General features: G+C 47.7%; 1 protein-coding gene across 2 annotated transcripts in view; it reads left to right on the top strand.

Annotated features, from left to right (window-relative positions):
- The window catches only part of TMEM33 (transmembrane protein 33), a 124,638-nt gene that overhangs the window by 77,164 nt on the left and 31,286 nt on the right, over nucleotides 1–16,188 (top strand). For both annotated transcript variants that reach the window (XM_063921010.1, XM_063921009.1), the window contains exon 5: nucleotides 7,535–7,602. In XM_063921010.1, coding sequence (XP_063777080.1) covers nucleotides 7,535–7,602 — 68 coding nt within the window. The remainder of the gene's footprint in view (nucleotides 1–7,534; nucleotides 7,603–16,188) is intronic.

Here is a 16,188-nt window from a genome sequence, read left to right as displayed (position 1 = left end):
AGCACTAAAAACCACACGACAACAGTTACTTAAACAAAATGAACAGAAACAACTAAAGGGGAGGGTGCCCTGGGTGACAAGATATAGTACCAGCAGCAAAAATTTAGCTAAACGGACTAGACAGCTGTGTCCCATAGTAGCGTCAGACAGAGAATTAGGAGACATTTATCAGTCCAAATTATTATCGAGCTATTCTAGAAGCCGTAACATACGGGACTATGTGGTTAAAACCGATATATCCAAAGTAGGTAGAGGCCAATCTAATTCAAATTTTCTTAAACGTAAAAATGGGTGCCACAAATGTAGTGGCTGTACTACATGCAGCTACCTGGTTGCTGGGGACACGTTTCAACACCCACATACAGGGAAGAAATATCATATAAGATACCCGCTGTCTTGTGACTCTAAGTTTGTCATATATTTGCTTACGTGCCCATGTGGATTGGCATACGTAGGCAAAACGGAGTGTGCCTTTAAAACAAGAATGGCACAGCATCGTTATGCCATTCGAGAAGCCATCAAATCTGGCAATAGTGACCAACCGGTGGCGCGTCACTTTTTGCTAGCAAAACATGGGATGGCGACACTACGCTATAAAATAATTGACCAAGTGCCTTTCTCCATACGTGGGGGTGATAGATCTAAAAAGCTTCTACAGGTGGAAGCAAAGTGGATCTTTACGTTAAATACACAATTTCCTAAGGGTCTTAACGAAGCCCTCAGTTTAAAATGTTTTCTGTAGTGATTTAAATGTCTAGCTGGATTCTGACAGGAATGTGATTGTAGGAAGAAACCGAGGGAATACCACTAATATGCGGTTGTATTGAGAGATAAGGGTTTTCCCATTATTAAGGTCCTTAAGTATGCCTACATCAAGGTTTTGTATTGTAGCACCTATCTGCAAAAATCAGCTGGTGCAGTGGAGTAGTTGGGATTGATTGTGTATTCGACATATTTGTTTTTAGTTTAAATGGATCATAAGGGAAAAGTATCACGGATTATCTGATGTCATGCACATGTCACTTTATTATTGTTTACAATAGACTGTGGCCGGATTGGCCGGTCACAGCAATGTTTGTTGGTTTCCCTAGTTACCACTGTCCTCGTTGCATCACGCCGACCGGACGGGCCTGGGCTGCGTCATTTCCGGGGGGGCGGAGTGACGTCAGTTCCGGGACCCGGGCGGCGGGCAGCGTGGACGGAGATGGCGTGGTGAACCTCTTCTCTGCACAGGTATTTAAACACTGTTTTTATCACTGTTATGTATCCTGACGAAGGGGCTGCGACCCCGAAACGTTAGTAATAAACAGCATACGTTGTTTCTCTATCGTCCTAAGTGGATGCTGGGGTTCCTGAAAGGACCATGGGGAATAGCGGCTCCGCAGGAGACAGGGCACAAAAAGTAAAGCTTTTACAGGTCAGGTGGTGTGCACTGGCTCCTCCCCCTATGACCCTCCTCCAGACTCCAGTTAGATTTTTGTGCCCGGCCGAGAAGGGTGCAATTCTAGGTGGCTCTCATAAAGAGCTGCTTAGAGAAGTTTAGCTTAGGTTTTTTATTTTACAGTGATTCCTGCTGGCAACAGGATCACTGCAACGAGGGACAGAGGGGAGAAGAAGTGAACTCACCTGCGTGCAGGATGGATTGGCTTCTTGGCTACTGGACATGAAGCTCCAGAGGGACGATCACAGGTACAGCCTGGATGGTCACCGGAGCCTCGCCGCCGGCCCCCTCGCAGATGCTGAAGCAAGAAGAGGTCCAGAATCGGCGGCTGAAGACTCCTGCAGTCTTCTAAAGGTAGCGCACAGCACTGCAGCTGTGCGCCATTTTCCTCTCAGCACACTTCACACGGCAGTCACTGAGGGTGCAGGGCGCTGGGGGGGGGCGCCCTGGGAGGCAAATGTAAACCTATATAAGGCTAAAAATACCTCACATATAGCCCCCAGAGGCTATATGGAGATATTTAACCCCTGCCTAAATACAATAAATAGCGGGAGACGAGCCCGCCGAAAAAGGGGCGGGGCCTATCTCCTCAGCACACAGCGCCATTTTCTCTCACAGAAAGGCTGGAGAGAAGGCTCCCAGGCTCTCCCCTGCACTGCACTACAGAAACAGGGTTTAAACAGAGAGGGGGGGCACTAAATTGGCGACATAAATATATTAAAGATGCTATAAGGGAGAAACACTTATATAAGGTTGTCCCTATGTAATTATAGCGTTTTTTGGTGTGTGCTGGCAAACTCTCCCTCTGTCTCTCCAAAGGGCTAGTGGGGTCCTGTCCTCTGTCAGAGCATTCCCGGTGTGTGTGCTGTGTGTCGGTACGTGTGTGTCGACATGTATGAGGACGATGTTGGAGGAGGCGGAGCAATTGCCTATGATGGTGATGTCACTCTCTAGGGAGTCGACACCGGTATGGATGGCTTATTTAGGGAATTACGTGAGAATGTCAACACGCTGCAAGGTCGGTTGACGACATGAGACGGCCGACAAACAATTAGTACCGGTCCAGGCGTCTCAGAAACACCGTCAGGGGTTTTTAATAACGCCCATTTACCTCAGTCGGTCGACACAGACACAGACACCGACACTGAATCCAGTGTCGACGGTGAATAAACAAACGTATTCCTTATTAGGGCCACACGTTAAGGGCAATGAAGGAGGTGTTACATATTTCTGATACTACAAGTACCACAAAAAAGGGTATTATGTGGGAGTGAAAAAACTACCTGTAGTTTTTCCTGAATCAGATAAAATAAAATAAAGTGTGTGATGATGCGTGGGTTTACCCCGATAGCAAATATTGGCGTTATACCCTTTCCCGCCAGAAGTTAGGGCGCGTTGGGAATGAATAAGGCGCTCACACGCTTATCAAGTGGCGTTACCGTCGCCAGATACGGCCGCCCTCAAGGAGCCAGCTGATAGGCAGCTGGAAAAATATCCTAAAAAGTATATACACACATAAGGTGGTTATACTGCGACCAGCGATCGCCATCAGCCTGGAGATGCAGTGCTGGGTTGGCTTGGTCGGTTTCCCTGACTGAAAATATTTGATTGATATAGAGCATTTAATAGGATGCATTATATATTTATGTATGCGAGATGCACAGAGGGATATGTGCACTCTGGCATCAAAATAAGTGCGTGATCCATATCTCCCAGAAGATGTCATGGACACGACAGTGGTCAGGTGATACATATCCCATACGACACATGGAAGTATGGCCGTATAAAGGGAAAGAGTTATTTGGGGTCGGTCCAACGGACCTGGGGGTCTCGGCAACAGCTGGAAATCCAACCTTTTTACCCCAAGTTACATCTCAGCAGAAACAGACACCGTCTTTTCAGCCTCAATCCTTCCGTTCCCATGAGGGCAAGCGGGCAAAAGGCCAGTCATATCTGCCCAGACATAGAGGAAAGGGAAGTAGACTGCAGCAGACAGCTCCTTCCCAGGAAAGGAAGCCTTCCACCGCGTCTGCCAAGTCCCCAGCATGACGCTGGGGCCGTGTAAGCGGACTCAGGTTAGGTGGGGGTGTAGTCTCAAGAGTCTCAACGCGCAGTGGGATCACTCGCAAGTTGACCCCTGGATCGTACTAGTATTATCCCAGGGGTACAGATTGGAGAGTCGAGACATCTTTTCCTCGCAGGTTCCTGAAGTCTGCGTTACCAACGGCTCCCTCCAACAGGGAGGCAGTATTGGGAAAAATTCACAAGCTGTATTTCCAGCAGGTGATAATCAAAGTACCCCTCCTACAACAAGGAAAAGGGTATTAGTCTTCCACACTATATGGTGGTACTGAAGCCAGACGGCTTGGTGAGACATAGTCTAAATCTGAAATCTTTGAACACTTACATAAAGGTTCAAATCAAGATGGAGTCACTCAGAGCAGTGATAGCGAACCGGAAAGAAGGGGACTATATGGTGTCCCTGGACATCAAGGATTACCTCCATGTCCAAATTTGCCCTTCTCAACAAGGGTACATCGGGTTCGTGATACAGAACTGTCAATATCAGTTTCAAAAGTTGCCGTTGAATTATCCACGGCACCCCGGGCCTTTACCAAGGTAATGGCCGAAAAGATGACTCTCTTCAAAGAAAAGGGCATCTTAATTATCCCTTACTTGGACGATATCCTGAAAGGGGCAAGTTCCAGAGAACAGTTGGAGGTCGGAAAAGAACTATCTAAAGTAGTTCTACGATAGCACGAGTGGATTCTAAATATTCCAAAAATCGCAGCTGTGTTTTCCGATGATACGTCTGCTGTTCCCAGGAATGATTCTGGGCATAGTCCAGAAAAAGGTATTTCTCCTGGAGGGGAAAGCCAGGGAGTTATCCGACCTAGTCAGAAACCTCCTAAAACCAGGCCAAGTATCAGTGCATTAATGCACAGGAGGCCTGGGAAAAATGGTGGCTTCTTACGAAGCGATTCCATTCGGCAGATCTCACGCAAAACATTTTCAGGGAGATTTGCTGGACGAATGGTCCGGATCGCATCTTCAGATGCATCAGCGGATAACCCTGTCTCCAAGGACAAGGGTATCTCTTCTGTGGTGGTTGCAGGAGGCTCATCTACTGGAGGGCCGCAGATTCGGCATACAGGATTGGATCCTGGTGACCACGGACGCCAGCCTGAGAGGCTGGGGAGCAGTCACACAGGGAAGAAACTTCCAGGGAGTGTGGACGAGCCTGGAAAAGTCTCTTCACATAAACATTCTGGAACTAAGAGCAATCTACAATGCTCTAAACCAGGCGGAACCTCTGCTTCAAGGAAGACCGGTGTTGATCCAGTCGGACAACATCACGGCAGTCGCCCATGTAAACAGACAGGGCGGCACAAGAAGCAGGAGTGCAATGGCAGAAGCTGCCAGGATCCTTCGCTGGGCGGAGAATCACGTGATAGCATTGTCAGCAGTATTCATCCCGGACGTGGACAACTGGGAAGCAGACTTCCTCAGCAGACACGATCTTCACCCGGGAGAGTGGGGACTTCATTCAGAAGTTTTCCTCATGATAATAAACCGTTGGGAAAAACCAATGGTGGACATGATGGCGTCTCGCCTCAACAAAAAACTGGACAGGTATTGCGCCAGGTCAAGAGATCCGCAGGCAATAGCTGTGGATGCGCTGGTAACACCTTGGGTGTACCAGTCGGTATATGTGTTTCCTCCTCTGCCTCTCATACCAAAGGTATTGAGGATTATACGGCAAAGAGGAGTAAGAACGATACTAGTGGCTCCGGATTGGCCAAGAAGGACTTGGTACCCGGAACTTCAAGAGATGGTCACGGACGATCCGTGGCCTCTACCTCTGAGAAGGGACCTGCCTCAGCAGGGTCCTTGTCTTTTTCAAGACTTACCGCGGCTGCGTTTGACGGCATGGCGGTTGAACGCCAGATTCTAAAAGAAAAAGGCATTCCTGAAGAAGTCATTCCTACCTTGATTAAGGCAAGGAAAGAAGTCACCGCAAAGCATTATCACCGCATTTGGCGGAAATATGTGGCATGGTGCGAGGGTCGGAATGCTCCGACGAAGGAATTTCAACTGGGTCGTTTCCTACATTTCCTGCAATCAGGATTGTCTATGGGTCTCAAATTGGGATCTATTAAGGTTCAAATTTCGGCCCTGTCTATATTCTTCCAAAAAGAATTGGCCTCAGTTCCTGAGGTCCAGACTTTTGTCAAAGGAGTACTGCATATACAGCCTCCTGTGGTGCCTCCGGTGGCACCGTGGGATCTAAATGTAGTTTTAGATTTCCTCAAATCCCATTGGTTTGAACCACTTAAGAAGGTGGATTTGAAATATCTCACATGGAAAGTGACTATGTTACTGGCCCTGGCTTCGGCCAGGAGAGTATCAGAACTGGCGGCTTTATCTTATAAAAGTCCTTATTTAAGTTTCCATTCAGATAGGGCAGAGCTGCGGACGCGTCCGCATTTTCTCCCGAAGGTGGTGTCAGCGTTTCACCTGAACCAGCCTATTGTAGTGCCTGCGGCTACAAACGACTTGGAAGACTCCAAGTTGTTGGACGTTGTCAGAGCTTTAAAGATATACATTTCAAGGACGGCTGGAGTCAGAAAATCTGACTCGCTGTTTATACTGTATGCACCCAACAAGTTGGGTGCACCTGCTTCTAAGCAGTCGATTGCTCGTTGGATTTGTAACACGATTCAACTTGCACATTCTGTGGCAGGCCTACCACAGCCTAATTCTGTTAAGGCCCATTCCACAAGGAAGGTGGGCTCATCCTGGGCGGCTGCCCGAGGGGTCTCGGCATTACAACTCTGCCGAGCAGCTACGTGGTCAGGGGAGAACACGTTTGTAAAATTTTACAAATTTGATACCCTGGCAAAAGAGGACCTGGAGTTCTCTCATTCGGTGCTGCAGAGTCATCCGCACTCTCCCGCCCGTTTGGGAGCTTTGGTATAATCCCCATGGTCCTTTCAGGAACCCCAGCATCCACTTAGGACGATAGAGAAAATAAGAATTTACTTACCGATAATTCTATTTCTCGGAGTCCGTAGTGGATGCTGGGCGCCCATCCCAAGTGCGGATTATCTGCAAGACTTGTACATAGTTATTGTTAACTATTTCGGGTTATTTTGTTTAGGGAGCCATCTTTCAGAGGCTCCTCTGTTATCATACTGTTAACTGGGTTTAGATCACAAGTTGTACGGTGTGATTGGTGTGGCTGGTATGAGTCTTACCCGGGATTCAAAATCCTCCCTTATTGTGTACGCTCGTCCGGGCACAGTACCTAACTGGAGTCTGGAGGAGGGTCATAGGGGGAGGAGCCAGTGCACACCACCTGACCTGTAAAAGCTTTACTTTTTGTGCCCTGTCTCCTGCGGAGCCGCTATTCCCCATGGTCCTTTCAGGAACCCCAGCATCCACTACGGACTCCGAGAAATAGAATTATCGGTAAGTAAATTCTTATTTTTTCTACTTTTGAAAGTCTTCAAGTGCCGTCCTTATTGCCAGTATTTGTACATTGGACGCAGTTCCAGGAGGAAAGGCACGGGAGCAGTTTATGCTAAACGCTGGGGAGCGTGAGGAGTGCCGGGTCATTTGGAACTTATATATATATATATATATATATATATATATATATATATATATATATATATATATATATATATATATATATATAATATAACCCTTATAGAGCGTGTATACAACACTTCCCCACTGTGTTTATATTTGAGAAACCATGTGTAGGTAGCGAGAGCTTTTCATATGCCTATTCAGGAATTGACTGGTATAAATAGACTTTTTGTGCTAGTCCGCTCACACTGGATGGACGCGAGTGTGATGCAGCAGTTGGGTCCTATGATGATGTGCCCAGCTTCCACAAAATGGGACGTTAGGGAAATGGTTAGACAAAGGACAAGGTATTGTACTTGCAAAATATTTAGCAAACATATCTGTGGGAAACAAATAGATGAATTATAACTGGTAACAGTAACTTCCCACATCAAGCAAAATGGTAACATTTAAAGCACAAATGTATCATGTTTTATTTTTCCTTAATGTGTTTCTTAGTGAGCATATTCCCTGTCTTGCTGTTTTCATTGCTTCATGCGTCAACGTACACAAAGAAGATCTTGGATGTAAGTGTTGTTGCCTTTACAAGCTAACACAAAATAGTGTATATCGACAAATGTTCCGAACACAAGCACATCTTTCACAGATTTTCTTCATTTAATTGATAAAACAAATAAAGCTGAACTCGCCGCTATCCCCATCCTCAAATAGAGCAAAACGGAGGAGCTGTCTATATTTAGCACCAAGCTGATATGATAAATGTGTGTATAAGGTACATCATTTATGTCTGTCAGTAGTTGGCTTATCGGATTGTGATGGGGCAGCTCCCAAACCTCCCTATTTATACATAAGACACGTCAGCATTGTTTATCCACGCTAATCAAGTACCTAACCTTAGAAAGCATTCAACATTTTGGTGTCGACATTCTCAACGTCGAGATGAAGAACATATACCCTTTAAACAGGGCTAATAAACCATTGTATTGGACAGTTCTATAATACCCTTTCTCTAACGTCCTAGTGGATGCTGGGGACTCCGAAAGGACCTTGGGGAATAGCGGCTCCGCAGGAGACTGGGCACAAAAGTAAAAAGCTTTAGGACTACCTGGTGTGCACTGGCTCCTCCCCCTATGACCCTCCTCCAAGCCTCAGTTAGATTTTTGTGCCCGAACGAGACGGGTGCAGGCTAAGGGGCTCTCCTGAGCTGCTTAGTGTAAAAGTTTAAAGTAGGTTTTTTATTTTCAGTGAGACCTGCTGGCAACAGGCTCACTGCACCGAGGGACTAAGGGGAGAAGAAGCGAACTCACCTGCGTGCAGAGTGGATTGGGCTTCTTAGGCTACTGGACATTAGCTCCAGAGGGACGATCACAGGCCCAGCCATGGATGGGTCCCAGAGCCGCGCCGCCGTCCCCCTTACAGAGCCAGAAGACGGAAGAGGTCCGGAAAATCGGCGGCAGAAGACGTCCTGTCTTCTATAAGGTAGCGCACAGCACTGCAGCTGTGCGCCATTGCTCTCAGCACACTTCACACTCCGGTCACTGAGGGTGCAGGGCTGGGGGGGGGGCGCCCTGAGACGCAATAAAAACACCTTTTTTGGCAAAAAAATACATCACATATAGCTCCTGGGCTATATGGATGTATTTAACCCCTGCCAATTTTTACATAAAAAAGCGGGAGAAAGGCCGCCGAAAAAGGGGCGGAGCCTATCTCCATTTTTTCCTCTCTCCATTTTTTCCTCACAGCTCCGTTGGAGGAAGGCTCCTTGACTCTCCCCTGCAGTCCTGCACTACAGAAACAGGGTAAAACAAGAGAGGGGGGGGCACTAATTTGGCATATAAATATATACAGCAGCTATATTAGGGAAAAACACTTATATAAGGTTATCCCTGTATATATATAGCGCTCTGGTGTGTGCTGGCAAACTCTCCCTCTGTCTCCCCAAAGGGCTAGTGGGGTCCTGTCCTCTATCAGAGCATTCCCTGTGTGTGTGTGCTGTGTGTCGGTACGTTGTGTCGACATGTATGAGGAGGAAAATTATGTGGAGGCGGAGCAATTGCCTGTGTTAGTGATGTCACCCCCTAGGGAGTCGACACCTGACTGGATGGTCTTATGGAAAGAATTACGTGATAGTGTCAGCACTTTACAAAAGACTGTTGACGACATGAGACAGCCGGCAAATCAGTTAATACCTGTACAGGCGTCTCAAACACCGTCAGGGGCTCTAAAGCGCCCGTTACCTCAGGTGGTCGACACAGACCCAGACACCGACACTGACTCCAGTGTCGACGGTGAGGAAACAAACGTATTTTCCAGTAGGGCCACACGTTACATGATCACGGCAATGAAGGAGGTTTTGAACATTTCTGATACTACAAGTACCACAAAAAAGGGTATTATGTGGGGTGTGAAAAAACTACCCGTAGTTTTTCCCGAATCAGATGAATTAAATGAGGTGTGTGATGAAGCGTGGGTTTCCCCCGATAAAAAACTGCTAATTTCTAAAAAGTTATTGGCATTATACCCTTTCCCGCCAGAGGTTAGGGCGCGTTGGGAAACACCCCCTAGCGTAGATAAGGCGCTCACACGCTTATCAAAACAAGTGGCGTTACCGTCCCCAGATACGGCCGCCCTCAAGGAACCAGCTGATAGAAAGCTGGAAAATATCCTTAAAAGTATATACACACATACTGGTATTATACTGCGACCAGCAATCGCCTCAGCCTGGATGTGCAGTGCTGGGGTGGCTTGGTCGGATTCCCTGACTGAAAATATTGATACCCTAGACAGGGACAGTATATTATTGACTATAGAGCATTTAAAGGATGCATTTCTATATATGCGAGATGCACAGAGGGATATTTGCACTCTGGCATCAAGAGTAAGTGCGATGTCCATTTCTGCCAGAAGAGGATTATGGACACGACAGTGGTCAGCTGATGCGGATTCCAAACGGCATATAGAAGTATTGCCGTATAAAGGGGAGGAGTTATTTGGGGTCGGTCTATCGGACCTGGTGGCCACGGCAACGGCTGGAAAATCCACCTTTTTACCCCAAGTCACCTCGCAGCAGAAAAAGATACCGTCTTTTCAGGCTCAGTCCTTTCGTCCCCATAAGGGCAAGCGGGCAAAAGGCCACTCATATCTGCCCCGGGGCAGAGGAAGGGGAAAAAGACTGCAGCAGACAGCCTCTTCCCACGAACAGAAGCCCTCCCCCGCTTCTGCCAAGTCCTCAGCATGACGCTGGGGCCTTACAAGCGGACTCAGGCACGGTGGGGGCCCGTCTCAAGAATTTCAGCGCGCAGTGGGCTCACTCGCAAGTGGACCCCTGGATCCTGCAGGTAGTATCTCAGGGGTACAAATTGGAATTCGAGACGTCTCCCCCTCGCCGGTTCCTGAAGTCTGCTTTACCAACGTCTCCCCCCGACAGGTAGGCGGTATTGGAAGCCATTCACAAGCTGTATTCCCAGCAGGTGATAATCAAGGTACCCCTCCTACAACAGGGAAAGGGGTATTATTCCACGCTGTTTGTGGTACCGAAGCCGGACGGCTCGGTGAGACCCATTTTAAATCTGAAATCCTTGAACACTTACATAAAAAGGTTCAAGTTCAAGATGGAGTCACTCAGAGCAGTGATAGCGAACCTGGAAGAAGGGGACTATATGGTGTCTCTGGACATCAAGGATGCTTACCTCCATGTCCCAATTTGCCCTTCTCACCAAGGGTACCTCAGGTTTGTGGGACAGAACTGTCACTATCAGTTTCAGACGCTGCCATTTGGATTGTCCACGGCACCCCGGGTCTTTACCAACGTAATGGCCGAAATGATGATTCTTCTTCGAAGAAAAGGCGTCTTAATTATCCCTTACTTGGACGATCTCCTGATAAGGGCAAGGTCCAGAGAACAGTTAGAGGTCGGAGTAGCACTATCTCAAGTAGTACTACGACAGCACGGATGGATTCTAAATATTCCAAAATCGCAGCTGATTCCGACGACACGTCTGCTGTTCCTAGGGACGATTCTGGACACAGTACAGAAAAAGGTGTTTCTCCCGGAGGAGAAAGCCAAGGAGTTATCCGACCTAGTCAGGAACCTCCTAAGACCAGGCCAAGTGTCAGTACACCAATGCACAAGGGTCCTGGGAAAGATGGTGGCTTCTTACGAAGCGATTCCATTCGGCAGATTCCACGCAAGAACTTTTCAGTGGGATCTGCTGGACAAATGGTCCGGATCGCATCTTCAAATGCATCAGCGGATAACCCTGTCTCCAAGGACAAGGGTTTCTCTCCTGTGGTGGTTACAGAGTGCTCATCTCCTAGAGGGCCGCAGATTCGGCATTCAGGATTGGGTCCTGGTGACCACGGATGCCAGCCTGAGAGGCTGGGGAGCAGTCACACAGGGAAGAAATTTCCAGGGCTTGTGGTCAAGCATGGAAACGTCACTTCACATAAATATCCTGGAACTAAGGGCCATTTACAATGCCCTAAGTCAGGCAAGACCTCTGCTTCAGGGTCAGCCGGTGTCGATCCAGTCGGACAACATCACGGCAGTCGCCCACGTAAACAGACAGGGCGGCACAAGAAGCAGGAGGGCAATGATGGAAGTGGCAAGGATTCTTCGCTGGGCGGAGAATCATGTGATAGCACTGTCAGCAGTGTTCATTCCGGGAGTGGACAACTGGGAAGCAGACTTCCTCAGCAGACACGATCTTCACCCGGGTGAGTGGGGACTTCACCCAGAAGTCTTCCACATGATTGTGAACCGTTGGGAAAAACCAAAGGTGGACATGATGGCGTCCCGCCTCAACAAAAAACTGGACAGATATTGCGCCAGGTCAAGGGACCCTCAGGCAATAGCTGTGGACGCTCTGGTAACACCGTGGGTGTACCAGTCAGTGTATGTGTTCCCTCCTCTTCCTCTCATACCAAAAGTACTGAGAATCATAAGAAGGAGAGGAGTAAAGACTATACTCGTGGCTCCGGATTGGCCAAGAAGGACTTGGTACCCGGAAATTCAAGAGATGCTCACGGAAGACCCGTGGCCTCTACCTCTAAGAAAGGACCTGCTCCAGCAGGGACCATGTCTGTTCCAAGACTTACCGCGGCTGCGTTTGACGGCATGGCGGTTGAACGCCGGATCCTGAAGGAAAAAGGCATTCCGGATGAAGTCATCCCTACCCTGATCAAAGCCAGGAAGGATGTAACCGTACAACATTATCACCGTATTTGGCGTAAATATGTTGCGTGGTGCGAGGCCAGGAAGGCCCCTACAGAGGAATTTCAACTGGGTCGTTTCCTGCATTTCCTGCAAACAGGACTGTCTATGGGCCTCAAATTAGGGTCCATTAAGGTTCAAATTTCGGCCCTGTCAATATTCTTCCAAAAAGAACTGGCTTCTGTTCCTGAAGTTCAGACGTTTGTCAAGGGAGTACTGCATATACAGCCTCCTTTTGTGCCTCCAGTGGCACCTTGGGATCTCAATGTAGTTTTGGGATTCCTAAAATCACATTGGTTTGAACCACTCACCACTGTGGACTTAAAATATCTCACATGGAAAGTGGTAATGCTGTTAGCCCTGGCTTCAGCCAGGCGTGTCTCAGAATTGGCGGCTTTATCCTATAAAAGCCCTTACCTAATTTTTCATACGGACAGGGCAGAATTGAGGACTCGTCCTCAATTTCTCCCTAAGGTGGTTTCAGCTTTTCACTTGAACCAGCCTATTGTGGTGCCTGCGGCTACTAGGGACTTGGAGGATTCCAAGTTGCTGGACGTAGTCAGGGCCCTGAAAATGTATGTTTCCAGGACGGCTGGAGTCAGAAAATCTGATTCGCTGTTTATCCTGTATGCACCCAATAAGCTGGGTGCTCCTGCTTCTAAGCAGACGATTGCTCGTTGGATTTGTAGTACAATTCAGCGTGCACATTCTGTGGCAGGCCTGCCACAGCCAAAATCTGTTAAAGCCCATTCCACACGGAAAGTGGGCTCATCTTGGGCGGCTGCCCGAGGGGTCTCGGCTTTACAACTTTGCCGAGCAGCTACTTGGTCAGGGGCAAACACGTTTGCTAAATTCTACAAATTTGATACCCTGGCTGAGGAGGACCTGGAGTTCTCTCATTCGGTGCTGCAGAGTCATCCGCACTCTCCCGCCCGTTTGGGAGCTTTGGTATAATCCCCATGATCCTTTCGGAGTCCCCAGCATCCACTAGGACGTTAGAGAAAATAAGAATTTACTTACCGATAATTCTATTTCTCATAGTCCGTAGTGGATGCTGGGCGCCCATCCCAAGTGCGGATTGTCTGCATTACTTGTACATAGTTATTGTTACAAAATCGGGTTATTGTTGTTGTGAGCCATCTTTTCAGAGGCTCCTTCTGTTATCATGCTGTTAACTGGGTTCAGATCACAAGTTGTACGGTGTGATTGGTGTGGCTGGTATGAGTCTTACCCGGGATTCAAAATCCTTCCTTATTGTGTACGCTCGTCCGGGCACAGTATCCTAACTGAGGCTTGAAGGAGGGTCATAGCGGGAGGAGCCAGTGCACACCAGGTAGTCCTAAAGCTTTTTACTTTTGTGCCCAGTCTCCTGCGGAGCCGCTATTCCCCAAGGTCCTTTCGGAGTCCCCAGCATCCACTACGGACTATGAGAAATAGAATTATCGGTAAGTAAATTCTTATTTTTTATGGACCTAAACCGAGCAGTAGGTTTGTGTGGGCTAAAGCATACCTGCCAGGTTACGGTATTAGGAATGTTCGATCCTTGTCAGTGTTCTAGAGTGGGGCAGGTACTAGGGAGCCCAGTCCTGGCCCATTTTTGTAATTCTGGGATTCAGGATTGAAAAATTCTCAATTCCGGGATACAGAGATTGAATTGTACTTACAGTACAAGTAATAGGGAGCAGTGACAGTGGGTGTGGGGAGCAGAGAGGAAGGGTATAAGCAGCAGTAATGATTGGTGTAGGGAGCAGTATGGATCGGTGCAGGGAGCAGTAAGGAAGGGTGTAGAGAGCAATGAGGGAGCATCAGCGCCGTGTACACTGCCGTCACCCGGGCCGCACAGCTAGGCAGCGTCTGAGCCAAGTGCTACTAGTGCTCAGCGCTGCCCAGCGAAACTGCGCATGTACAGCCTAAAACCGCAAATCCCAGGATTGGGGATCCAAATCCTGGCATTTCTCATACGTCCTAGAGGATGCTGGGGATGCTTCAAGAACCATGGGGTATAGACGGGATCCGCAGGAGACATGGACACACTTTAAGACTTTGAATGGGTGTGAACTGGCTCCTCCCTCTATGCCCTTCCTCCAGACTCCAGTTTAGATTCTGTGTCCAGTGAGACTGGTCACACACAGGGGAGCTCTACTGAGTTTCTCTGAAAAGACTTTGTTAGGTTTATTATTTTCAGGGAGACCTGCTGGCAACAGGCTCCCTGCATCATGGGACTGAGGGGAAAGAAGCAGACCTACTTCTGTGAGTTTCAAGGCTCTGCTTCTTAGGCTACTGGACACCATTAGCTCCAGGGGGTCTGATCACTAGGTACGCCTAGATGCTCGTTCCCGGAGCCGCGCCGTCACCCCCCTTGCAGAGCCAGTAGTCAGAAGCCAGGTGAGAGAAAGAAAATCAGAAGACTTCAGTGACGGCTTTGAGGTACCGCGCAGCGGCCGCGCTGCACGCCATGCTCCCACATACAAAGCGGCACTGCAGGGCGCAGGGGGGGGGTGCCCTGGACAGCATAAAACCTCATAAGCAACTGGCATAAAGAGTATACAGTGCCTGTGCACTAAATACAGACCCCCACCAGTATAAATATATAAAAATAAGCGGTACTGAAGCGCGCCATTAAGGGGGCGTGGCTTAGCCCTCACAGCTCTAACCAGCGCCGTTTTCTCCTCACAGAGACGCTGGTCCTTCCAAAACACTGCTGTACAGATCAGAGTGAAAAACGAGGGGGGGCACAGTTGTTTGGTGCAATAGAAGTTAAATATAAAAGCACACTATATCATGAGCGCTGTGGAAATGAGCTGGTAAACTCGTCTGTGTTTCCCTGACAGAATATACTGGGGTCTATCCCTTATAGCCAGTTAATGTCGGTGGGTGTTTGGTACACGTGTGTCGGCATATCTGAGGCTGAGTGCTCTGCCACGAAGGGAATGACTGTCTGTGCTGTCGACTCCTAATAGTACTTGGTACATGTAAATTAATGTCAACATGTCAGTAGAGGTATATTTTTCCCAAGAGAAAACTATATGGGAGACACAGATGTGGTGTGTGACCCTGTCGGCACCAACAATATCTGACTGGGTGGATATTGACATGATAATGGGATGCATATCAGAAAGAGCTATACCTATATGTATATGTATGTATGGTAAAGTTACATGGGTCTGTGGCACGATCACAGACGCAATAATATTTATGGAGGGAGTCCTATTCATAGAATTGATTTCTCTCACACCTCGGGATCGCAAAAAAATTATTTTGCCCAGTTACTACTCCCTGAGATCGACTCGAATAATGTTTCTTATGTCGACCATAATGTTTCCTGATCAGATCCACAAAATCGGCATTCTGTACCTGTTCATACACGTTGGAACATATTAACGTCACTAGGGACCCTGCTGTTCCTGACAAAAGGATATATGTATACATATTAGAGAGATATATATTATATATGTATGTACAGGTGCATTTGAAGGTATATTTATGTGTATGTATGTGTGTATATATATATATATATATATATATATAATATTTTTTTTATAATGAATGCTGAGGTAAAGTTATTCCTTCTCATGGATAGAATAAAGTGAGAGTCACCCCTGTTCTGCACAGGGCTCTGTCACAAAGGATCGTATGCAGGAAGATATGTAATTCTCTAATTATGTGTCCACATGTACGTTGATTATACTAGAATTGCATGCGCATGGTGGAGTAGTTGTATGCAGGGTACTCCTGAAGTTGAATCATGTCTATATCATTGCAGCATACTGCCATGCGATTACAAGGGATATAGGACTCTTGGGTTCGCGGGCCACTTCCATGGCGGTCTCGACTAGGAGGACGTTGTGGATTCACCAATGGAATACTGAGGCTGACTCCGAGAAGTACTGGAGTATCTTCCCTATGAAGGTGAAACCTGGTTTGTGGATGGCTTTGTTAA

The sequence above is a fragment of the Pseudophryne corroboree genome, chromosome 1, assembly GCF_028390025.1.
Source record: "Pseudophryne corroboree isolate aPseCor3 chromosome 1, aPseCor3.hap2, whole genome shotgun sequence".
NCBI classification, from domain to species: domain Eukaryota; kingdom Metazoa; phylum Chordata; class Amphibia; order Anura; family Myobatrachidae; genus Pseudophryne; species Pseudophryne corroboree.
Note: the sequence above shows the minus strand (reverse complement) of the source record. Positions and strands in the feature narration are given on the sequence as shown.